Raw genomic sequence first — 27,045 nt, 5'->3', positions numbered from 1 at the left:
CCATCCACGACCCATTTTCAATGCCCTGGCTGAGGGAAGGAGGTTCTCACCCAAGATTTGACGGTACATGGCCCCGTCCATCGTCCCTTTGATGCGGTGAAGTTGTCTTGTCCCCTTAGCAGAAAAACACCCCCAAAGCATAATGTTTCCACTTCCATGTTTGATGGTGGGGATGGTGTTCTTGGGGTCATAGGCAGCATTCCTCCTCCTCCAAACACGGCGAGTTGAGTTGATTTTGGTCTCATCTGACCACAACACTTTCACCCAGTTCTCCTCTGAATCATTCAGATGTTCATTGGCAAACTTCAGACGGGCCTGTATATGTGCTTTCTTGAGCAGGGGGACTTTGCGGACGCTACAGGATTTCAGTCCTTCACGGCGTAGTGTGTTACCAATTGTTTTCTTGGTGACTATGCTCCCAGCTGCCTTGAGGTCATTGACAAGATCCTCCCGTGTAGTTCTGGGCTGATTCCTCACCGTTCTCATGATCATTGCAACTCCACGAGGTAAGATCTTGCATGGAGCCCCAGGCCGAGGGAGATTGACAGTTATTTTGTGTTTCTTCCATTTGCGAATAATCGCACCAACTGTTGTCACCTTCTCACCAAGCTGCTTGGCGATGGTCTTGTAGCCCATTCCAGCCTTGTGTAGGTCTACAGTCTTGTCCCTGACATCCTTGGAGAGCTCTTTGGTCTTGGCCATGGTGGAGAGTTTGGAATCTGATTGATAGACTGCTTCTGTGGACAGGTGTCTTTTATACAGGTAACAAGCTGAGATTAGGAGCACTCCCTTTAAGAGTGTGCTCCTAATCTCAGCTCGTTACCTGTATAAAAGACAGCTGGGAGCCAGAAATCTTTCTGATTGAGAGGGGGTCAAATACTTATTTCCCTCATTAAAATGCAAATCAATTTATAACATTTTTTACATGCGTTTTTCTGGATTTTTTTGTTGTTATTCTGTCTCTCACTGTTCAAATAAACCTACCATTAAAATTATAGACTGATCATTTCTTTGTCTGTGGGCAAACATACAAAATCAGCAGGGGATCAAATACTTTTTTCCCTCACTGTATATTTTTTTAGGAGATCATCTTTGAGAACTAACAATCAGCAAAATATAAACTAGACAGTCAGGTAGAAACATTTTTAATTTAAAATTCTACAAATGTCATGGCATGGGGCCACCATTGATTTTGTCATAATGTTTTTGAGTCACTCATATGGCATAAGAACATGACCCAAGCCATGGCAGAATGTGTATAATTGCAGGCAATTAGCTTTAAAACTGCACATTTTCTCTCCGCCCCATGGCAGAATGTGTAGAATTGCATGAAATTTGTTTTAAAACAACCAAATTCTGTCTCTGCGGCCAAGAGGAGGGCATAAAAAAATATGGTTGGAGAACCCCCCCCACTCCCCCCGCTAACTTTGCCACCGCTAATGAAAAATATCCTAGGGGAAACACTGGCTCAAAAATATATATATATAAAAAATTACATATATATATATATATATATAATTATAAAATTTATAAAATTTAAACAAAAAATAAAATGAAATATTAAAACAAAATAAAACTACACTGGCTTAGTACAGCAGGCGTACCCTGTCATAACCTGAAATGTATGGTTGTAGTACCCTATTGTTTATTTATGTTTTTAATGTAATTTGAGTGTTGACACCACAATGTATTCATGTTGATCTCATGGAGTGTAGTTAAGAGTAGTTACATTTCAATTGAAGGGTAGTTACAGTAGTACTGTAAGAGTAGTTACCCAACCCCACTCCTCTGTTTGCCAAACAAAGTGGCAGGGTCAGGCTGGTGAAATTACATATTGTGCCTTTAAAGTGTTAAGGCAGATATGCCATCTCAAAATGCAGCAGAATGCTGCTCTGGAGTGTTTTTCCTTTCTTTTTCTAATAGAAAATGGCCCTGTGATGCCTCTGTTGCCTGACATTCTGTTGCCGGCTATCTCTCCTGCTGGTCTGATGTTTACAGAGAAACATAGCAAATGGCCATTAAAGGGTCCGAATTGTTCCCTCAGGCTGTTACTATGGAAATAACCCAGTACCGTTTGATTAATAGTTCATGTTTGAGTAATAGTTTTTCTCTTCTTGTTTTGCCCCTCGGTCTACAAAGCCCCATTCAGAGGGCCATGTCAGATAGAAAACAAATAAAATATAAATATCATCCAAATCGACTCAGGTTTTTTTACTTTTTGGGACTCAATGCTGTTTTGAACAGGTAGTACTCTTAACCTGTGTGGCAACACTATCAAAACATCAGATTTAATATAGTCTTAATATACAGTGCATTGGGAAAGTATTCAGACCCCTAGACTTTTTCCACATTTTGTTACGTTACAGCCTTATTCTAAAATGGATCAAATTGTTTTCTCCCCTCATCAATCTACACACAATAACCGATAATGACAAAGAAAAAACAGGTTTTTAGACATTTCTGCAAATTTATAAAAAATTAAAAACAGATATCACATTTACATAAATATTCAGACCCTTTACTCTGTACTTTGTAGAAGCACCTTTGTCAGCGATTACAGCCTTGAGTCTTCTTGGGTATGATGCTACAAGCTTGGCACACCTGTATTTGGGGAGTTTTTCCCATTCTTCTCAGCAGATCCTCTCAAGCTCTGTCAGGTTGAATGGGGAGAATCCTACCTGGATTGAAAACGAGCATTTAATCCCCCACCTCTAAATAACACGGTTGTGCTACAGAAACCCACTGGGGCCAATTAGAACGTGAGCAGAGCCAGGAAGTGCGTGGCAGATGCTTTGCCACTCTTTATGAAGAGCCGACCTCCAGGGGCCTCTCCAACAGCTTGTTAGCGAAGTGTTAATGTAATTAGTTTTCACTTAGGACTGTTTTCACCACATTATCAAATACAAGGGCTCAGCAATTTGTGCTTAGTTAGGTCCACCACTGGGCAAAGGCTTTTAGAAATGTCTCCTTTAGCCTTGACAGTAGTGCCATTGTACATAATATAATTATATATACAGGGTTGGGGAGTAACAGATTACATGTAATCAGTTACATGCAGGAATGGAATTTAAGGATTTTGGGCACTGGCCAGTCGGTCTAGTAGACTACCATTTTTACTAGCCCAGCTGCCCAGGTGCAAAATCTGGGCCATGAGATATTTGAAAATACTCAATTTCACTAGCCAGCAGGCTAGTTGAGCACATTTTTAACTAGAAAAGTACTAGCCTCAGGCTAGAGGGCCATCTTAATGTCCATCCCTGGTTACATGTAATACCAGCAAAAATATTCTAATCAGATTACAGGTACTTTAAAAAAACTATATGATTACTTAGATTACTTTTAAATTCAGAAATTATGTTTGTGAGAAAAAAAAATACATGATGACACCTTTCTGTGTTCTCAATGACATTCAATTCAGCATTGAAAACCGGTGGAAGTTGAAGTTTGTTCCACCTGAGCAAGTCTGACACACCAAATGCATTTGATGGATCCTTTTTTTCTTCTTCTAATGCCTCTTAAGGGGAAAGTAATCCAAAACTAACTGAAAGTAATCAAATTACATTTCTGAGTTTGGTTCATCAAAGGTATAGTTACTGATTACAATTTGGGACAGGTAACGGATTACATTTAGAAAGTTACCTACATTTACATTTTAGTAATTTAGCAGACGCCCTTATCCATATAAACTTACATTGAGAGCAGACTTTTTCGTTTTGGTGGCCCAAGCAGGATTTGAACTGACCACACAGGACCAATCATTCATATGTTGAGGTTTAGTTCATATTTACCTGATCTGTTATCCTGGTAGATGTCCGGTGTGCAAGTTTTGTGTGTATACTGTATGTTTGAGGAAAACGATGTCAATATATTTTACATAAATCGTCAAGAGTTCTGAGGTTTTCCTTTGCGGGATGCCTGCCTTGGTTGCAATTTCCTGAGCCAAAGAGTCTGGGCTATAATATTCATTTCCAACCAATATTATATAATGTCTTAAATACCATGTGCCACATACATTTACACTTCCTCTTCATAATTGTTTGGGCTGAACAGTATTTCCTTTTGATTTGTGTGGTTCTCTGGACATATGCCTGGATATACTCATGGTCATGACATTCAGTCAGACTTATTATTTACAGAGGAACAGTATGACATGAGTTTCCAGATGTGTGTGGTATATAGTTAAAGCATAAACGTAAGTCTCTTGTTGGTATAGGTAGGGCTGTGACCATGTGACTTGACTAGGAAAATCTCTGGACCCTATCTATAACCAGCAATAACCAATAACCAGTCACCACAGTTCAAGCCATGCCCACTTGGCTTTTTTTCTAAACCCGCAAAGGCTTATAGACAACAGCTGCATTAAGCACTCCTCTAATAAAAGTCACCTGTTGGAAGAGTCCATTTTCCAGGGAGCTAAGGGGATACAGTAGCCAGGGATGGGCAAACATTTGAAAATACAATTACAAAATACAATGACAAAATACCATAAAGATCAATGTATCAAAATAAACTACAAAATACTATTTTGAAATGTATTTAATTAAAATACATGTATTTTGTATTTTAAAATACAGAAATGCATTCGCAAGTAGCCGGTCCGAACAGCAACAACATTCTCAATAACAGTTACAGAAACGTTTTACTTGCAATGACTGTGATATGTTGTTGTTTATCTACCTTAGTTGAATGCACTGACAGTAAGTCACTCTGGATAAGAGTGTCTGCTAAATGACCAAAATGTACAGTAAATGTACACTACCGTTCAAAAGTTTGGGGTGACTTAGAAATGCCCTTGTTTTCCATGAAAACATACATGAAATGAGTTTGAATAGGAAATATAGCAAAATGAATAGGAAATGTAGTCATTGACAAGGTTAGAAATAATGATTTTTAATTGAAATAATAAATGTGTCCTTCAAACTTTGCTTTCGTCAAAGAATCCTCAATTTGCAGCAATTACAGCCTTGCAGACCTTTGGCATTCTAGTTGTCCATTTGTTGAGGTAATCTGAAGAGATTTCACCCCATGCTTCCTGAAGCACCTCCCACAAGTTGGATTGGCTTGATGGGCACTTCTTACGCTCCCACAACAGCTCAATAGGGTTGAGATCCAGTGACTGTGCTGGCCACTCCATTATAGACATAATACCAGCTGACTGCTTCTTCCCTAAATAGTTATTGCATAGTTTGGAGCTGTGCTTTGGGTCATTGTCCTATTGTAGGAGGAAATTGGCTCCAATCAAGCGCCGTCCACAGGGTATGGCATGACGTTGCAAAATGGAGTGATAGCCTTCCTTCTTCAAGATCCCTTTTACCCTGTACAAATCTCCCACTTTACCACCATCAAAGCACCCCCAGACCATCACATTGCCTCCACCATGCTTGACAGATGGCATCAAGCACTCCTCCAGCATCTTTTAATTTGGTCTGCGTCTCACAAACGTTATTCTTTGTGATCCGAACACCTCAAACTTCGAATTGTCTGTCCATAACACTTTTTTCCAACCTTCCTCTGTCCAGTGTCTGTGTTCTTTTGCCCATCTTTTATTTTTATTGGCCAGTCTGAGATATGGCTTTTTCTTTGCAACTCTGCCTAGAAGGTCAGCATCCCGGAGTCGCCTCTTCACTGTTGACATTGAGACTGGTGTTTTGTGGGTACTATTTAATGAAGCTGCCAGTTGAGGACCTGTGAGGCGTCTGTTTCTCAAACTAGACACTCTAATGTATTTGTCCTCTTGCTCAGTTGTGCACCGGGGCCTCCCACTCCTCTTTCTATTCTGGTTAGAGCCAGTTTGCGCTGTTCTGTGAAGGGAGTAGTACACAGCGATGTACGAGACCTTCAGTTTCTTGGCAATTTCTCGCATGGAATAGCCTTCATTTCTCAGAACAAGAATAGACTGACGAGTTTCAGAAGAAAGTTATTTGTTTCTGGCCATTTTGAACCTGTAATCGAACCCACAATTGCTGATGCTCCAGATACTCAACTAGTCTCAAGAAGGACAGTTTTATTGCTTCTTTAAACAGCACAACAGTTTTCAGCTGTGCTAACATAATTGCAAAATGGTTTTCTAATGATCAATTAGCCTTTTAAAATGATAAACTTGGATTAGCAAACACAACGTGCCATTGGAACACGGGACTGATGGTTGTTGATAATGGGCCTCTGTACGCCCATGTAGATATGGACAAAAAAATTGCTTTTCTTTTCGAAAACAAGGACATTTCTAAGGGCCTTTGAACGGTAGTGTATATGTGAAAATGAACATACCAAAATGAACTGCAAAGCACACTGGGTATTATTATTGGGCTTGTTTCAGGGTCATGTCTAGATGGTATACAGCGTAACCTAGTTCTCCTAAACCTGCTACGAAAATTCAATTTTGACAAAAGCTGTATCCCTTCTAGACAAAACCTTGTTTGGGGGCTGAGCTCATTAGAATAATACTCAGCATGCTTTGCAATTGTCCATTCTTACGTACACATTAAACAGCCATCACTAGCACATTAGAGGTTGCTGCCTATAGACATAGACTAGAAATCACTGGCCACTTTAAGAAATGGAACACTAGCCACTTTAATAATGTTTACATATCTTGCATTGCTCATCTCATATGTATATACTGTATTCTATACTATTCTACAGTATCTTAGTCCATGCCGCTCTGACATCGCTCGTCCATATATGTCTATATTCTTAATTCATTCCTTACTTAGATTTGTGTTTATTGGGTATATGTTGTGAAATTGTTATATATTACTTGTTAGATATTACTGCACTGTCGGAGCTAGAAGCACAAGCATTTCGCTACACCCACGATAACATCTGCTAAACACGTGTATTTGGTTTGATTTATATTTAGTTCATTTAGCAGACACTCTTATCACACCATTGTGCCATCAGACTTCTGATACCAATGCCGTGTGAAAGGGGGCCACAAAATGGTGAACCGCTATAAAAATGAAGTTGTATAGAACAGTATTTTGAAAATACAAATTACAGCTCTCGAAAGTATCTTCTTACAAAATACATTAAAGTGTAGTTCAGCCCCCCCCAAAAAAAATCTACACTACATGACCAACGGTACAGTGGGGAGAACAAGTATTTGATACACTGCCGATTTTGCAGGTTTTCCTACTTACAAAGCATGTAGAGGTCTGTAATTTTATCATAGGTACACTTCAACTGTGAGAGACGGAATCTAAAACAAAAATCCAGAAAATCACATTGGATGATTTTTAAGTAATTAATTTGCATTTTATTGCATGACATAAGTATTTGATCACCTACCAACCAGTAAGAATTCCGTCTCTCACAGACCTGTTAGTTTTTCTTTAAGAAGCCCTCCTGTTCTCCACTCATTACCTGTATTAACTGCATCTGTTTGAAGTCGTTACCTGTATAAAAGACAACTGTCCACACACTCAATCAAACAGACTCCAACCTCTCCACAATGGCCAAGACCAGAGAGCTGTGTAAGGACATCAGGGATACAATTGTAGACCTGCACAAGGCTGGGATGGGCTACAGGACAATAGGCAAGCAGCTTGGTGAGAAGGCAACAACTGTTGGCGCAATTATTAGAAAATGGAAGAAGTTCAAGATGACGGTCAATCACCCTCGGTCTGAGGCTCCATGCAAGATCTCACCTCGTGGGGCATCAATGATCATGAGGAAGGTGAAGGATCAGCCCAGAACTACACGGCAGGACCTGGTCAATGACCTGAAGAGAGCTGGGACCACAGTCTCAAAGAAAACCATTAGTAACACACTACACCGTCATGGATTAAAATCCTGCAGCGCACGCAAGGTCCCCCTGCTCAAGCCAGCGCATGTCCAGGCCCGTCTGAAGTTTGCCAATGACCATCTGGATGATCCAGAGGAGGAATGGGAGAAGGTCATGTGGTCTGATGAGACAAAAATAGAGCTTTTTGGTCTAAACTCCACTCGCCATGTTTGAAGGAAGAAGAAGGATGAGTAGAACCCCAAGAACACCATCCCAACCGTGAAGCATGGAGGTGGAAACATAATTCTTTGGGGATGCTTTTCTGCAAAGGGGACAGGATGACTGCACCGTATTGAGGGGAGGATGGATGGGGCCATGTATCGCGAGATCTTGGCCAACAACCTCCTTCCCTCAGTAAGAGCATTGAAGATGGGTCATGGATGGGTCTTCCAGCATGACAACGACCCGAAACACACAGCCAGGGCAACTAAGGAGTGGCTCCGTAAGAAGCATCTCAAGGTCCTAGAGTGGCCTAGCCAGTCTCCAGACCTGAACCCAATAGAACATCTTTGGAGGGAGCTGAAAGTCTGTATTGCCCAGCGACAGCCCCGAAACCTGAAGGATCTGGAGAAGGTCTGTATGGAGGAGTGGGCCAAAATCCCTGCTGCAGTGTGTGCAAACCTGGTCAAGACCTACAGGAAACGTATGATCTCTGTAATTGCAAACAAAGGTTTCTGTACCAAATATTAAGTTCTGCTTTTCTGATGTATCAAATACTTATGTCATGTAATAAAATGCAAATTAATTACTTAAAAATCATACAATGTGATTTTCTGGATTTTTGTTTTAGATTCCGTCTCTCACAGTTGAAGTGTACCTATGATAAAAAATTACAGACCTCTACATGCTTTGTAAGTAGGAAAACCTGCACAAGACGATTATTCCTCCTCCACCCAACTTTACAGTTTGCACTTTGCATTCGGATAGGTAGCATTTTCCTGGCATCCGCCAAACCCAGATGGTGAAGCGTGATTCATCACTCCAGTGAACACGTTTCCACTGCGCCAGAGTCCAATGGCGGTGAGCTTTACACTCCAGTCGATGCTTGGCATTGCGCATGGTGAACTTAAGCTTGTGTGCGGCTGCTCAGCCATGGAAACCCATTTCATGAAGCTCCCGACGAACAGTTCTTGTGCTGTTGTTTCTTCCAGAGCCATTTAAGAATGATGTAGGCCACTGTGTTCTTGGGGACCTTCAATGCTACAGAAGTTTTTTGGTACCCATCCCCAGATCTGTGCCTTGACATTATTCTGTCTCGAAGCTCTACGGACAGTTCCTTCGACCTCATGGCTTGGGTTTTTGCTCTGACAAGCACTGTCAACTGTGAGACCTTATATAGACAGGTGTGTGCCTTTCCAAATCCTGTCCAATCAATTGAATTTACCACAGGTGGACATATTTCAGTTTTATTTGAATATTATTTTTTAAACCTGTTTTCGCTTTGTCATTATGGGGTATTGTTTGAAGGTTGGTGAGGAAAATAAATAATAATATATAATAATAATAATAATATGCCATTTAGCAGACGCTTTTATCCAAAGCGACTTACAGTCATGTGTGCATACATTTTTACGTATGGGTGGTCCCGGGGATCGAACCCACTACCCTGGCATTACAAGCGCCATGCTCTACCAATTGAGCTACAGAGGACCACCTCTTAACTTAACTTGACTTTATCAATTGTAGAATAAGGAAAAGGTCAAGGGGTCTGAATGCTTGTACCTCTCAACCGGTTTTGCTTGCTGCAGCGTATAGCTCCCACTGTCATCAAACACCTCAATGACTCCACTCACTCCAAAGGGCAATAGATTCTATTCATCAGCTCTGTAGGCTGCCCATGACAGGTAAAGTGCCTTCAGAAAGTCTTCACACCCATTGACTCTTTCCACATTTTGTTTTTTTAAATGGATCAAATTTAGATTTTTGTTGTCACTGGCCTACACAATAACCTATAACGTCAAAGTGGAATTATGTTAGAACATTTTTTTAACAGATTCATAAAAAATGAAAAGCTGAAATGTCTTGAGTCAAGTATTCAACCCCTTTGTTATGGCAAGCTTAAATAAGTTCAGGAGTAAAAATGTGCTTAACAAGTCACATAATAAGTTGCATGGACTCACTCTGTGTGCAATAATAGTGTTTAGCATGATTTTTGAATGACTACCTCATCTCTGTAGCCCACACATAAGGTGGGCTCTAAGGTCCCACAGTCGAATAGTGAATAAATAATAAAAATTCAACCACAAAGACCAGAGAGGTTTTCCAATGCCTCCCAAAGAAGGGCACCTATTGGTAGATGGGTAAAAAAAATAAAAACAGACATTGAATATCCCTTTAAGCGTGGTGAAGTTATTAATTAAACTTTGGATGTTGTATCAATACACCCAGTCACTACAAAGATACAGGCGTCCTTCCTAACTCAGATGCCGGAAAGGAAGGAAACCACTCAGGGATTTCACCATAAGGCCAATGGTGACTTTAAAACATTTACAGAGTTTAATGGCTGTGATAGGAGAAAACTGAGGATGGATCAACAACATTGTAGTTACTCCACATTAGTAACCTAGTTGACAGAGTGAAATTAAGGAAGCTTGTACAGAATAAAAATATTGCAAAACATGCATCCTGTTTGCATCAAGGCACTAAAGTAATACTGCAAAAAAAATGTCCTGAATACAACATGTTAGGTTTGGGGCAAACCAATACAACACGTTACTGAGTACCACTCTCCATATTTTCAAGCACAGTGGTGGCTGCATCATGTTATGGGTATGCTTGTAATTGTTAAGGACCAGGGAGTTTTTCAGCATAAAAAAGAAATGGAATGGAGCTAAGCACAGGCATAATTGTAGAGGAAAACCTGGTTCAGTCTGCTTTCCACCAGACACTGGGAGATGAATTCACCTTTCAGCAGGACAATAACCTAAAACACAAGGCTACATTTACACTGGAGTTGCTTACCAAGAAGACAGTGAATGTTCCTGAGTGGCCGAGTTACAGTTTTGACTTAAATCTACTTGAAATCTATGGCAAGACCTGAAAATGGTTGTCTAGCAATGATCAACAACCAATTTGGCAGAGCTTGAAGAATTTTGAAAAGAATAATGAGCAAAAGTTGTACAATCCAGGTGTGGAAAGCTCTTAGAGACTTACCCAGAAAGACTCAAAGCTGTAATCGCTGCCAAAGGTGCTTCTACAAAGTATTGACTCAGATTTGTGAATACATATAGATATTAGATATTTATGTATTTCATTTACAATACATTTGCAAAAATGTCTAAAAACATGTTTTCACTTTGTCATTATGGGGTATTGTGTGATTTATTTGATCAATTTTGAAGTCAGACTTTAACACAACAAAATGTGGAATAAGTCAAGGGGTATGAATATGTAGTTTCTGAAGGCACTGTACACATTCCCACCCATTTGAAATTGATATGCAGAACTTCTGAGATGTTTTAGAGATAACCTTACCCTTTCTGGGTTCCATTTTGCTTTTCATTTCATGTGTAAATATACATATGTGCTGGGTCCTCTGATTAAACAACCATTCCCTCTCTCCCTCCCTCCCCATCCCTCTCTTTCTCTCTCTCTCTCCCTCCCCCTCTCTCCTGTTTTGATAGTGACGCAGGTATCAGGCTGTCAAATCTAATCTCCTCTTCTCTGCACAGTGCTGTCCATTCAGAATTACAGCAACCCCTCCCCCCCTCTTCCCCATCGTCCTCTTCCCCTCTCTTCCTCTTCAGATTTCTGACAACAGCAATGCTGATTGTATGGGCCTAGAGCTGACACTTTCAAATCCAGTCCTTGACTTGCAAACTGAAAATCTATTTACCATCTATGTACCATCTTGTTATATGTTTATAATATAGTGCAATCAGCAATCGCTGACTGTGTGGTGTAGTGGCTGGAGAGTCATTTCTATTTTGATCTGTAAACAAGACTGGACGTACTATAACTGCAGGTTCAGTTCATTTGAAAGACCATCTTGCTTTATGCCATCAGTAAGCTGATTTTACTGTACAACGGCATTGACACTTGAACGTATAGGCTACTCAACTTTACAAATGATATTCATCCATTACATTTCATCAGTATTCTATTCCATCTGAGTTTATGTTCCATTGAAGTTATTTTCTTCTCTATCTAGTGTAGCCAACTATCATACTGTATACAGAGAGAAAATGGTGTAATGAGAGAATTTCCCTTTTTTTCTCTGACGGTTTGAGTGTTGTGCTGTGCTTTGCCATTTATAAATAAAAATGATTTTTCCTGGAAATTAATTTGCTTTTCAGTTTATTTCATTAGCTCTACTCCAATTTATTCAACTTTCACATCAAAGGCAGAGGGGAACAGATGTCGTTTCAAAGCTTTTTTTGCCTAATTGCATAAAAGTGGAAGATGATTATTTTTTTAGGAAACCACACACTCATGGAGAAGAAATGTATACTATTACATTTACATTTACGTCATTTAGCAGACGCTCTTATCCAGAGCGACTTACAAATAGGTGCATTCACCCTATAGCCAGTGGGATAACCACTTTACAATATCTTTTATTTATTTTTATTTTATTTTTATTTTTATTTTATTTATTTTTTAGGGGGGGGGTAGAAGGATTACTTTATCCTATCCTTTATACTATCCAAACCAGAAAGAGAGAGAGAGAGAGAGAGAGAGAGAACAGGCATGAGTGCATTTTCACTTAGATTGGGGTATCTTCATTCATTTCCACATCCACATCACATCCAAAGCTATATTCAAGTGACCCTTTTTTTTTATACCCAAACATTTGTGAGTCTCCGATTCTGATTAGCTAATTTCATGCTGTGTGGAAGATATTGTTTCAAATGGTTTCTTAAACAATGCCATTTCAAAGGCAATCATTTCTGTTTAGAAAGCACAGTTAAAAGGAAGACAACCACAGCTCTTAATCCCGTGATAAATATGCATGATGATTGTATGAAATGGGAATGCTTTCAACATCCTAGAGTTGCCGTTTGATAGTTGCTAGTCAAGTGATCATTCAGAATTATTTCACATGGTTTGTGTCCCTGATTGCCTGTTAATACTAGAGCAGTATGGATCAATGTTTTTTTTTTAACAGAACATTTTCAAAGTAGTTGTATTTTGTCAAATCTAACACAATGGTAACATAAACATGACATTTGGAGATAAATAGATTGTATAGTCTTACGTGACGGTGACTACGCTACCTGAAAAAAAGCCATTAAAATGGTCACTTGAGTCACGGGGTTCAGCCATACATTTTGAATGCATGCATCTTTCATTCCACACAATCATAGATGATCATTATATATTCGGTAATTATGTAGGCTATCAAATGTGATTATTTTTCTTTATGGTCGCTAGGACTCAGGTTGTGGTGATCTTAATGGCACATCAAGCCGCAGTCCCTTCTCCTTTCCATCCTCCATTAGCTACATCCTCTCTCCAGTTTATGTTTTTCTCCCTCTCCTCAAATGGTTGATGGGCTCTACTCACATCAGGAGGAATGCAATTTTCATAAAGAATCACACAGAGGCTAGGTTGACCTGGATTTGACTTCTTCAAAGCTTTATGTGCCAAATGACTAATGTATTCATAAGCATTTGATAGACGTCAATGTCGAATATAGGCAAAAGCTGTACTTTACTGTGGAAAATATATTATGATGGCTGTTTATGATCATTCTTATTGAACCAAGTGGTTAGGTCTTGCAAGGAGGAGTAATGTGGTTTTATTTATCCTACAAATTACTGTTTAGAGCTGCAATTTGGAATTTGTCTGCTCAAATCCTTTAGATATTCTCATCCCGGGAATGCTTTATATTGGCTAAATTCCCTATCTGGCACTCATATCATGGCCACCTAACCATCCCAAGCTTTCAATTGGCTCGCTTATCCTCTCTCCTCGCCCAGAAACGAAAACATAGTCAAGCATAAAGTGTGAATGAGTAGTATAAAACAACATTTAGTTGTGATAAGGTTCTACCTAGTGTCCTCCTCTCTCCTTCAGACCATGGCACTCTGCCCAGTCTCTCTACCTCAAAGCGTGTCCTAAAATGTACACCGTACTCTGGGGAGGTAGATAGACTCGGGTGAGGGTGTCCTAAAATGTACACCATACCAGAGGCTGCTCTCTGTCTGTCAGCCGCCCTTCACCCTCGTCCTCAGTAACTGACTTGTTTTCTTTCTCTTCTCAGAAGAAGGGGCTGTTGGTTTCTCAGAACCCTCCTTCTCTAATCTGTTCTTTGTGTACTCTTGTTGGTTCTAGTTCCGTTTCTTTCGGTACAGTGCAGGGCTTTTACAATGACAGGCCCCCTTCCCTACCATTTACCTAGAAAACAAAAGATTGAGGTACCATCTACATCTCAGCTTCCACAGTTATGTGAAATCATTTTAGAATGACTAACCATGGAAGTAGAATAGGCAGAACCACCACCAACCGTTTTCATTGAGATCAGCATTTGTTGGGACTTTTATGTCAGTCGTTGCTTACAATCCTCCATCTTCCTCTTTCCTCCCCTCTCCCTTTTCCTCTCTCTCTCTCTCTGCCTCATTCCCTCCCTCGCTCCTTTCCTCTCTCCCTTCCAGATAGGCGAGAAGCGGCCCTCCTCGGAGATGACGAAGCCCAAGCCCAAACCGCAGAAGAAGAAGAAGAAAAAGGACCCCAACGAGCCGTCGAAGCCTGTGTCAGCCTATGCCCTCTTCTTCAGGGACACCCAGGCGGCCATCAAGGGCGCCAACCCCAACGCCACCTTCGGGGATGTGTCCAAGATCGTGGCCTCCATGTGGGACAGCCTGGGGGAGGAGCAGAAACAGGTACACACACACACATTGCTGAGTTTCCAGCAGATGGAGCAAGTGCACTAGCAGACAATCAAAGCCCTTGTCTGTGCAGTAATTACCAGAGCACAGTGCACAGAGATAGAACTCACCTTAATGAGCTAGTTCTGCTCTTTTCTAAAGATATTCAATCTGTTTATCCCTGGTCCCTTGACTCTCATTAAAATGATTGTATTTATTTAAAAAATATTTGAGCCAAAGAGGAAACACGAGAAGAGCCTCCATGTGTTGCAGCAACAGTAGAAAATGTATTGATGTAGTCGAATGAAGTTAGACATTTTACAGACAAACCTGTTTTTGACAGACAAAACACCCACTGCAATGGTGTACCTCCTTCTAACTGTCCTGACAGCAGCTACAGAGCAGAGCCAATCATGTGAGTTCTAATCTAGAGTGGAATATTATGTTTCCCCTGTATTGTATTTTAGAGCAGTGTGCTAACTAAGTCACCTGAAGCGACACCCACAGCAGTTGTTGTCATCTGTATTTTCAATTGGAAGCAGTTGAAGCTACATTTTATTTACGTAAGATACAAAGATAAGAGGGATGGGGGCCATTTTCAAGTCTTGCCATAGCTTTAAAGTCGATTTAAGTCAACACTGTAACTAGGTCACTCATGAACATTCAATGTCATCTTGGTAAGCAACTCCAGTGTATATTTTGCCTTGTGTTTTAGGTTATTGTCCTGTTGAAAGATGAATTTTTCTCCCAGAGTTTGTTGGAAAGCAGACTGATCCAGGTTTTCCTCTAGGATTTTGACTGTGCTTAGCTCTATTCCGTTTCTTTTTATCCTAAAAAATACCCTGGTCCTTGCCGATGACAAGCATACCCATAACATGATGCAACCACGCCATGCTTGAAAATATGAAGAGTGGTACTCAGTGATGTGTTGTGTTGGATTTGCCCCAAGCATGACGCTTTGTATTCAGGACATAAAGTTAATTTCCATTACCATTTTTTTTGCAGTTTTACTTTAGTGCCTTATTGCAAACAGGATGCATGTATTGGAATATTTTTATTCTGTACAGGCTTTCTTCTTTTCACTCTGTCATATAGGTTAGTAATGTGGAGTAATTACAATGTTATTGATCCATCCTCAGTGACTGGGTGTATTGATACACCATCCAAAGTGTAATTAATATCTTCAGCATGCTTAAAGGGATATTCAATGTCAGCTTTAAAATATATATATGTATCTACCAATAGGTGCCCTTCTTTGCGAGGCATTGGAAAACCTCCATGAAATTTGTGGTTAAATCTGTGTTTGAAATTCCTTACAGATAATTATATGTGTGGAGTACAGAGATTAGGTAGTCATTCAAAAGTCATGTTAACCCCCTAGAGTCGATGTCTGCGCCCCCGTGGAAATCAATTAGCATAATAATAAAAAATATCATAAATATCTGGCAGATTAAGATGGAGATCTGTTTTTTTGCATTGGATGGGTCTCAATCCCCCGCATCCACCGATGTCGCACTTCCGCCTCTGCGGTGAAAGGTGATAGAGCTAGAGCAGTGTTTGTAAGACCATGAGACATCCCGAAAATCGGTCTTCTCACAAAATTGGCCTACAAACTATTATGACCCTATGGAAAGATGAGACTCTCACGAACACAATGGTGTTCTCCATTTTGCTACGACCCCCACAAGCATCTTGGGACTCGTCTGAAGTTGATACAGCCGATCTGCCAACTCCTGTCTGTAGCATCCGAACAGTTTGGCTTACACACTAATATGACCCCTCTGTGAAAAGTTGAGACTCTCACAAACACGGAGATGTCGTTTTGCTCTAGGACGCCCACAGGCCTCACAAGACTTGTCTGAAGGTCCCCCATTACCTGTTGAAATAATGAATGGAAGTACAGTATACAGTACATTCGGAAAGTATTCAGACCCCTTGACTTTGTCCACATTTTGTTACGTTACAGCCTTATTCTAAAATTGATAGGAAAATATCAATCTACACACAATACCCCATAATGACAAAGTGAAAACAGGTTTTTATAAAGTTTTGCACATTTATACAAAATAAAAAACAGAAATACCTTATTTACATAAGTATTTAGACCCTTTGCTATGAGACTCGAAATTGAGCTCAGGTGCATCCTGTTTCCATTGATCATCCTTGAGATCTTTCTTCTTCCACCTGTGATAAATTCAATTGATTGGACATGATTTGGAAAGGCACACACCTGTCTATATAAGGTCCCACAGTTGACAGTGCATGTCAGAGCAAAAACCAAGCCAGGATGTCGAAGGAATTGTCCGTAGAGCTCCGAGACAGGATTGTGTCGAGGAACAGATCTGGGGAGGGTACCAAAAAATGTCTGCAGCATTGAAGGTCCCCAAGAACACAGTGCCCACCATCATTCTTAAATGGAAGAAGTTTGGAACCACCAAGCCTCTTCCTAGAACTGGCCGCCCAGCCAAACTGAGCAATCGGGGGAGAAGGGCCTTGGTCAGGGAGGCAACCAAGAACCCGATGATCACTCTGACAGATCTCCAGAGTTCCTCTGTGGAGATGGGAGAACCTTCCAGAAGGACAACCATCTCTGCAGCATTCCACCAATCAGGCCTTTATGGTAGAGTGGCCAGACGGAAGCAACTCCTCAGTAAAGGGCACATGACAGCCCGCTTGGAGTTTGCCATGAGAAACAAGATTATCTGGTCTGATGAAACCAAGATTAAACTCTTTGGCCTGAATGCCAAGTGTCTGGAGGAAACCTGGCACCAACCCTACGGTGATGCATGGTGATGGCAGCATCATGCTGTGGGGATGTTTTTCAGCGGCAGGGACTGGGAGACTAGTCAGGATCGAGGGAAAGCTGAACAGAGCAAAGTACAGAGAGATCCTTGATGAAAACCTGCTCCAGAGCCCTCAGGACCTCGGACTGGGACGAAGGTTCACCTTCCAACAGGACAGCGACACTAAGCACACAGCCAAGACAACGCAGGAGTGGCTTCGGGACAAGTCTCTGAATGTCCTTGAGTGGCCCAGCCAGAGCCCGGACTTGAACCCGATCAAACATCTCTGGAGAGACCTGAAAATTGCTGTCAGCAACGTTCCCCATCCAACCTGACAGAGCTTGAGAGGATGTGCAGAGAAGAATGGGAGAAAATCCCCCAATACAGGTGTGCTTGTAGCTTCATATCCAAGAAGACTCGAGGCTGTAATCGCTGCCAAAGGGGCTTCAACAAAGTACTGAGTAAACGGTCTGAATACTTACAGTATCAGTCAAAAGTTTGGACAAACCTACTCATTCCAGGGTTTTTCTTTATTTTTACTATTTTCTACATTGTAGAATAATAATGAAGACATCAAAACTATGAAATAACACATATGGAATCATGTAGTAACCAAAAAAGTGTTAAACAAATGAAAATATATTTTATATTTGAGGTTATTTTCCTTGACAGCTTTGCACACTCTTGGCATTCTCTCAACCAGCTTCATGAGGAATGCTTTTCCAACAGTCTTGAAGGAGTTCCCACACTCTGTGGTCCATCTCATCCCAAACCATCTCAATTGGGTTGAGGTCGGGTGCTTATGGAGGCCAGGTCATTTGATGCAGCACTCCATCACTCTCCTTCTTGGTCAAATAGCCCTTACACAGCCTGGAGGTGTGTGGGTCATTTTCCTGTTGAAAAACAAATTATAGTCCCACTAAGCCCAAACCAAATGGGAAGGCGTATCACTGCAGAATGCTGTGGTAGCCATGCTGTTTAAGTGTGCCTTGAATTCTAAATAAATCACAGACAGTGTCACCAGCAAAGCACCCCCACACCATCACACCTCCTCCTCCATGCTTCACGGTGGGAACCACACATGCGGACATCATCTGTTCACCTACTCTGCTTCTCACAAAGACACAGCGGTTGGAACCAAAAATCTCAAATTTGGACTCATCAGACCAAAGGACAGATTTCCACCGGTCTAATGTCCATTGCCCATTGCTCAAGTCTCTTCTTCTTATTAGTGGCCTTTAGTAGTGTTTTCATTTTAGCAATTTGACCGTGAAGGCCTGATTCACGCAGTCTCCTCTGACCAGTTGATGTTGAGATATGTCTGTTAATTGAACTCTGTGAAGCATTTATTTTCTAATGAACTTATCCTCTGCAGCAGAGGTAACTCTGGGTCTTCCTTTCCTGTGGCGGTCCCCATGAGAGCCAGTTTCATCATAGCGCTTGGTGTTTTTTGCGACTGCACTTGAAGAAACTTTCAAAGTTCTTGAAATGTTCCGTATTGACTGACCTTCATTTCTTAAAGTAACGATGGACTGTCGTTTCTCTTTGCTTATTTGAGCTGTTCTTGCCATAATATGGACTTGGTCTTTTACCAAATAGGGCTATCTTCTGTATACCACCCCTACCTTGTCACAACACAACTGATTGGCTAAAATGCATTAAGAAGGAAAGAAATTCCACAAATTAACTTTTAACAAGGCACACCTGTTAATTGAAATGCATTCCAGGTGACTACCTCATGAAGCTGGTTGAGAGAATGCCAAGCGTGTGCAAAGCTGTCATCAAGGCAAAGGGTGGCTACTTTGAAGAATTTCAAATATAAAATATACTTTGATTTTTTTAACACTTTTTTGGTTACTACATATTCCATATGTGTTATTTCAAAGTTTTGATATATTCACTATTATTCTACAATGTAAAAAATTGTAAAAATAAAGAAAAACCCCTATGAGTAGGTGTGTCCAAACTTTTGACTGGTACTGTATGTAAATGTGATTTCCGTTTTTAATTTTTTATACATTTGCAAAAATGTTTTTACTAAATACCTGTTTTTGCTTCGTCATTATGGGGTATTGTGTGTAGATTGATGGGAAAAAACTATTAAATCAATTTTAGAATAAGGCTGTTACGTAACAAAATGTGGAAAACGTCACGGGATCTGAATACTTTCCGAATGCACTGTATATGGAGACTGTTAAGTGCCAAAAATAACAAATGTTTCCTGATCTCTCTTATATCTCTCAGATATAGGACAGACACTTCAGAACAAACTTCCTTTTGAGTTGTTTTGGGACTATCTGTTGTTCCATGTAGTGCAGAAGAAAATAAGGAAGGGAAGTGCTGCTAAGGGACATAATAGTAGATTTTGGTAGACAGAAGGTGCTCTTTGGTAAAAGTGGTCCAATGAATTCTGTAACCACTCCTTCTTCAAATCAGGGTTGATTGGAAAAAGCTGTTCAAAAGAGGACATTGTATTATCATATCTTTGTACTCCCTGACGAAGGCCATGCAGCCAAAACGCGTCTGTTTTTAAACTTTGTTTCCATTGAACATGCCATACAAATAAAGGCATTTTAATTAATTATATGAAGAGTGTCTTGGTCCTCCTTTCTGTTATTCAGTGTGTTTGTATGGGTTAATAGCAGTAAGGCCAAATAAAAATGTATCTATTTTTGAGGAGGGTCTCAAAATTCCAAATCAAATAGCAAAATTATCCTTGGTATGACCTTCTTAAACGGGTTTAAACACTATTATTGCACACAGAGGGAATACATGCAACTTATTATGTAACTTGTTGAGCTCATTTCTACTCCTGAACTTATTTAGGCTTGCCATAACAAAGGGGTTGAATACTTATTGACTCGGCATTTCAGCTTTTCAGTTTTATATATATATTTCTTTTTCTAAAAACATAATTCCATTTAAATCTAAATTTAATCCATTTAAAATTCAGGCGGTAACACATGAACATGTGGAAAAAGTCAAGGGGTGTGAATACTTTCTGAAGGCACTGTATCTGTATCAGTCTATTAAGGAGAATAAGCTGTATTGTTCATCTTCTTCTCCACCCAACAGTCTCAATAGCAAATTGCTAAATGAAGAAGATTTATTTAAGGGATTTTCATGAAGATGTTACCTTTCACCATGCATTTGGTCTCGTTAGTCTTTAATAATATAGTTATTGTGTAAAAATTAATTTTAGGAATACTAGCTATCAGGGAGGTGTGACAAATTAACCCATAGCCAAATATTCTACGTAGAACTGAACATAAATAAATGACCATTGGTGCTCTCCGTTGCCCCTCGTAGGTTCATCCGTAAGTATCCTGGCAAGGTCTTCAAAGCATCAGTTGTTATGAATGAAAGTTGTTATGAATGTAGTTATGAATGACATTGTAACATCCATGTCATGAATGGTGTTATGAATTACTTATGTATATTCCCTTGAAGTAAAGGGTTACTAGCGGTATGTAGCCCAGTGGTTAAGGAGTTGGACCTGTAGCTGAAAGGTGGCTGGTTTGAATCCCGGCCGGGGGGCTGGAATAAAGGGAGGAATTGATCTGGCAACTGGAGGGCTGCTGGGTTCACATCCTAAAGACATTCCCCTACCGTTGGGCCCTTGAGCAAGGCCTTTAACCCCACAATATGCTCTCCATACAGGGGCACTACAGTTTGACCCTGCGCTCGTCTCAACGGAGCAGAAGACACATTTCCGTTGTTCGCTGTAACATGGACAATAAAGTTGTATTGTAATGATTGTTTTGTGTGCGCACTACAACAAAACATTTTCAACCAAAGCATTGCGTGTGTATTGCTACTTACAACTTTGAACGTTAAGGCCACACAAAAAAATAACCCTAAAACACTAATTGCAATCAGACACTTATGAAATATCTTCATGTTATAATTTAGCTCCCTCTCTTCTATGTCCTATGACTAGAAAACACTATCTCGCACCGATACTGTAACTATATCGTTTAAGCTCAAATTCTTAATCAGCTCATTTTGTGGAGCCACAGATGCTGTATGTATGTATATGCTGTGTAGAGTCAGCTGTCAATCAAAATGCTGCCATGCTGTTCCATCTGGAATTTAAATCCATTATGATGTATTCACTGTAAGCAACCAATGGTGCATCAGGGCTTAAGTGCCACCTACCCCACAACTCTTCTCTCCTGGGGCTTACTGGGCTTGTTATTTACAACCCCCCTCAACATACACACATACCAACATGCGCGCACACACACACTCACACACACATGCATACACAGGCACGGATGCGCACACACAAACACACACAAACACACAATATGATTTTCAACATAACTGATGCACTTGATTGGAGCACGAAGGCATTGGCCACATTTTATAAATGTTTTGAATTGCACAAACATTTTGAGTGTATGATGCAATGGCTGTTGTAGTGCTAAAATGATGGAGAGTTCGAGTTAATTTCTCTTGTATATAAATGATGTGTGGGCGGAAGGTAGCCTAGCGTTAGGCCAGTAACTGAAAGGTCGTTGGTTCAAATCCCTGAGCCGACTAGGTGAAAAATCTGTATGTGCCCTTGAGCAAGGCACTTAACCCTAATTGCTCCTGTAAGTCGCTCTCGATAAGAGTGTCTGCTAAATGACTGTAATGTGTCTTTCTACAATGGAGGAAGACCCCTTGAAATGATGTAGTATGGAAAGGGAAACATTTGTGAGTGTGTTTGTATGTCTGTGTAGACCTCTTCTTCTTTGATTTCCAGGCGTACAAGAGGAGAACCGAGGCGGCCAAGAAAGAGTACCTGAAAGCCCTCGCCACGTACAGAGCCAGTCTGGTTTCCAAGGTAACGCTTATGACACACCAGGCTTGCTTAGAGTGATGATGGATTGGATGGAAAATCCCGGCTAATGGCGGGGGAGGGGCTAAAGAAGAGTGGAGGTGGGGTGTTGCAACAATACTGTATACCATAGGGACAATACCTTATTTCCATCGGTTGGGGGTTGGGACAGTTGTTCTGATAGAGGAAGGTCATACTATTATCACCCTTATGCACAAAAAGCTATGAAGCTATAAAGCTTTGTTAGCAAGGGTGTCCTTTTGATTTTAGTGCTTGCAAAGCATACTGTATGTATGCACTGTGTATACAGTATGTATGTATGCCCTGTGTATACTGTATGTATGTATGCCCTGTGTATACAGTATGTATGTATGTATGTATGTATGTATGTATGTATGTATGTATGTATGCCCTGTGTATACAGTATGTATGTATGCCCTATATGTACACAGTATTTCATTGAGCCAATGTCTTTGTTTGTCTTTACATGAAATGTTAATTCTATCTGGTCTTTCCAGACATAGTCATATGTTTCTCCACAGCTGGGTTATGCCTGTTCATACAAGACACATGAATGGAACTAATGGTTTATTCTTGTTATTGATGCATCCATCATGTCTTCTGTTTCACTGCTTATACGAGAGTGTGCATCCAATTCAATGCTACACATAATTGGGTTTTTGTTGCATTTTCTCCGCGTGACACCTCACTGCTAATTTAGATTTATGGCTTTCTCCTTTTTGCCTATGAGTAATGGCGCCCTATCTCCTATGCAGCAACATGGATAGGAAGGAAGGAAGAAAGGAATGGTGGAATTGCATTGTTTAGTGCCAGGTCGCGTTAACAGGCCACAATGTACCGTCTGGGAGATTCCTTTTGTCATTCCATTTGTTCTCCTGGCAAACAGTCTCATTTCCCTCTGTGTGTGTGTGTGTGTGTGTGTGTACGCCCTCTCCTCTCCATTCCCATCCATCTGTCAAGGTGTCCACTGATCATTATACGGCGGCACAATTCATACAAATGGGCTCCATTACCCCTGTAATCAACACTGATAGGTGCAGATGAGCAATCTGACAGCTCATCATAGGGCCTGGGTTGGGTGTGGGTTGGGGGGCAAGGCGAGGGCTGCACCTGCTCTGAATGATTCACCCATGATATACATAAGTCGCATGATACATGACCTGGCACTTCTGGGTTGCATTCATTAGGGACGACATAGAAGCAAACAGACCAAAATAGGGGAGGTAGTATCTGAACTTGTCCAATAAGAAACATTTGTTTACATTTTACATCACGCAACATTTAAAAATGTTTTACTATGTTGTGCCCTAATGAATACAATTCTGAATAGCACTGACTGGGCCTAGGGCCTGTAAACTCATCTCTTTCTGCTGTGGCCATTGTAGTCAAATATCATGGGAAGAGTTGAATGAATGAATGGATGAATGAGTATGACAAATGTATTCCACAGATGAGAGATGAGTTTTATGGGGAGAGTCCACACTCCAACAGTATATGAAATCATTACATTTTTACACACTGACTTCTTTTGGAAGCATACAAAATATCCTGACCCTTTGTGCTTTCTCTAACTCTTCCTACTTCCTCTTTGTTTTTTTTCTCCCCTCCAGACCTACAACGACCCTGTCGAACCAAAAAGTGCCCAAAGCAGCCAGCCCACCCACATGCTGCCCCCCAAGCAGCCCATGTACAGCATGCCTCCGCAGCCCTCCTCCCCCTACGGTCTGGGCCCTGGCTCCTTCCCCCTGTCGGACCTGCAGAGCTTCGCCGGGCCGTCCCGCCATGCCCTGACCCGGACCCTCAGCCAATCCCAGATGCTGCCACCCAGCATGAGTGCCTCTCCCCCCTCCCCCTTCCAGATCAGCCCGCCCCTCCATCCCTCCCAGCTTGCCCTCCACCAGAGCTCTCTGCGCATGCAGCAGGTCCAGTCGCACTCAATGGGGCTCCAGGGGTCTCTGCACTCACCTCCTCTCAGCCAACAGGTTAGTCCTATCTCTGTTCTTTAGTGTTCAGCCCTGCAGTGTTGTGGGGAAACATTTGAAATAGGTGTTAGAGCTCTGATATGTTTGTTTTAAGGATCTCATGACACTGGGTGATTGGACTATTATTCATCAAAGGTTGAAACAGCTTTTTTTTACTAAGGAAAAACCTTAAAGACCATGAAATCCATTCTGATCCTAGATCTGCATCAGGGTTAGGGGTCAATTTGAAATGAAGCCAGTGTCCACTTACTCCCCAACTTAAAGTAAATTGAGCATTACCCAATTGCCTGCAGTGGACGTGAACCTCTTGCTATTGGACACTCCTACCACATTGGAACATTTGAAATGGTAGTGGTTTTTAAGAGAGCACTCTTCTGTTTCCTCTTCTGCTCCAGGGGTTCGCTCACATTCAGGACTACCAGAACAGTGTGGGTGGGTCCCAGTCCCCGGGGGCGCCCAACCCAGGGCATGGACAGAACCCCGACTGGGATGGCGAGTACTGCAACCGGGACTGTGGGCCCAACCACTGCAGGTGAGCATGTCGTGATAACCTAGTCTACTTGGACGAGTAACAGTTTTATCAACAGTGCTTTGCCAGATGAGTGAGGCTTGAGGCTGAGTCGTACTGTTTATTTAAAGCGGGAGTAGTGACATAACACTTTTCCCTACACTGTGAGAAAGTGTGACATCCAATTAAGTTTCCCTTTGTTTGACTTAGTACACATTGTTATATGGAATGTAGGCATTTGAGTATGCATGCATTCTTCCAGCACAAGATCATGCAACATCACTGTTCATTCACTTCCACTGCTATGCTAGTGACATACAACTACTTTTCCACCAAATAAATAATACTGAATAGAATAAAAAAATTGTTTTGAGAGTGTCAGTTTTAAAGTTTTAAGACTGTATCATTCAATGCATTGGTTTGTGGACCAACATTTGCCTGTATTGACAGCATCTTCTCATTGTTCTCTTCATCAGCAGTGGCATGGGAGTTCGGGACAAGCCTCTCTACCTCACTTGAAGCTGGTGGACCTCCGAAAGTCAAGACTCCAGGGAGTTTTCCAACATTCATCAACAACAACAACGTCAATGTATCTTTTTCCTCCATCTAGTTTTTTTCTGAAGGATTTTTAAAATCCCCAAGACTGCTACTACTTCACCTATTTGCCAAGCACTTAGACTGGACAGGAACCTTGCTTATTTTTTCCATGAACGTTCCATTTTGTGGGGGGTGAGCTTCAAGTTCACGTCAACATACTATACACGAACCCCCCCAAAAATTTCTGTCTTTATTTTGACAAAGGGGTCGTTGTAGGTCTGGAGGGGAGAAACACAAGTGTCCCATTTTTCTTTTCTCAGAGTGATTGTAAATATCTACCAAGATGGAACCTGGCCCCCTATGCCCAGATGTGTGTATCTAACCGCAGTCCCCTTGCTTTTTACATTATTTTATTTGGTTATGTGATTTTTGTGCGGGCTGGATTCAGTGAGGGAATACAAACACTAAATCTGATCCCAGATCTGTTTGTGCTGTCTTTGCAACTCCTATGGTGACAATGACCATAGAAGTTGGCAAAACAGCACAAAGAGATCTGGGACCAGGCTAACTCCTCTCTAATGAAGAGAGAAATACAAAGACTGTAAATGATTCAGTTCCCCAGTTGTTATTGGGGGCTCTCTGAGAGAGTGTCTGCGTCTGAAATGGTACCCTATTCCCTATCAAGGGCACTACTCTAGTCAAAAGTAGTGCACTAGAAGAGGAATAGGGAGCCATTTTGGACACCCTCTGCGCTGGCCTCAGGATTTGACTGGACTGAAGAGGTCAAAGGTGAAACCTCTCCCTTAGTTTAAACCTCTCTGGTCCAGCAGACCATGCCTCCCCCTCCCCCTCCCCAACACCACTTGCTAAATGTGAAATGTTACTAAAGATAAAAACATAACAGTGGGTTTTAAAGTTTTTGACTAGTTTCATTAGGTGTTTTAGAATTGTGTTGATTTTATCTTTATAATTTGTTGTGAAAAAAGTAAATAATGCATTTAATTCTTAAAACATTTTAATTTTTCACTGTAGCACAATTTACGTTTCTAAGGTATGGTCGCCAGGTAGATATTTCATTTGCGCACAAACCTGCCAAATGTACTTCTTTTATTTGTAAAGACAGCGATGAGAGAACACATTTCTTTTAGTTGAATAACATGTTTTCACAATATCTATTTCATTCGGTTGACAGATTTCTAATCTATTTATGAATGATATGAAGTAAAGTTTTGGCTTGTTTTCATCAGGGTGCATTATTATTATTATTAAATTCCATGGTAATTTAAATAATTATTATTTGTACATCACTTGTTGCTGGTGCATTGGCTTTTGCCAGCATTTGGTTAATTCTGTGTTGCAATGCTTCTTTTGTTTTCTTTTGTGTGTAATAAAATGTTTTAAGTGGAAAATACATTGTGTGCCTCTGCTTATTTTGACTTGTTCTTAGTAGGTTTATCACGTTTATATGGCGAGGTTAGCGAGTGAAAGGCTAGTTCCTCTCAAGGCTTGGCTGCCTCACGTGATAGGCTGAGTCCAGATTCTTCACCCTTCTCGAGATGTGTGCATTTACACACTTTCTCGCAAAGATTTTACAATGGTGAAAACTTCTTCCAACCAATGCTTATACCAATCCTGTAAGTTTTTTATGTGCACATATCAGTTATTTAGCTGCTAGTTGTCTGAACCAATGTAGATGTCTTTGTTCACTCAGCATGATTTCATTTTCATCAGGTTAGACTATGAAGATGAGAAGACTATGAGAGTTGATGCAGTGTGCACGGTACTGCTAGGCCTAGC

At 40.9% G+C, this 27,045-nt stretch overlaps 1 protein-coding gene across 1 annotated transcript in view; it reads left to right on the top strand.

Moving 5' to 3' along the window:
* LOC311147835 (TOX high mobility group box family member 2-like) overlaps nt 1–26,652 on the top strand; it is a 137,271-nt gene extending 110,619 nt beyond the window's left edge. Inside the window, exons 5-9 of the mRNA XM_084184640.1 lie at nt 14,380–14,607; nt 22,126–22,206; nt 23,832–24,203; nt 24,599–24,735; nt 25,188–26,652. Coding sequence (XP_084040766.1) covers nt 14,380–14,607; nt 22,126–22,206; nt 23,832–24,203; nt 24,599–24,735; nt 25,188–25,230 — 861 coding nt within the window. The 3' untranslated portion in view covers nt 25,231–26,652. The remainder of the gene's footprint in view (nt 1–14,379; nt 14,608–22,125; nt 22,207–23,831; nt 24,204–24,598; nt 24,736–25,187) is intronic.
* Nucleotides 26,653–27,045: the final 393 nt, after the last annotated feature.

This window comes from Coregonus lavaretus (genome assembly GCF_964263955.1).
Source record: "Coregonus lavaretus genome assembly, chromosome: 20".
Taxonomy (NCBI): Eukaryota; Metazoa; Chordata; class Actinopteri; order Salmoniformes; family Salmonidae; genus Coregonus; species Coregonus lavaretus.
This window is presented reverse-complemented; position numbering and strand designations above follow the sequence as displayed.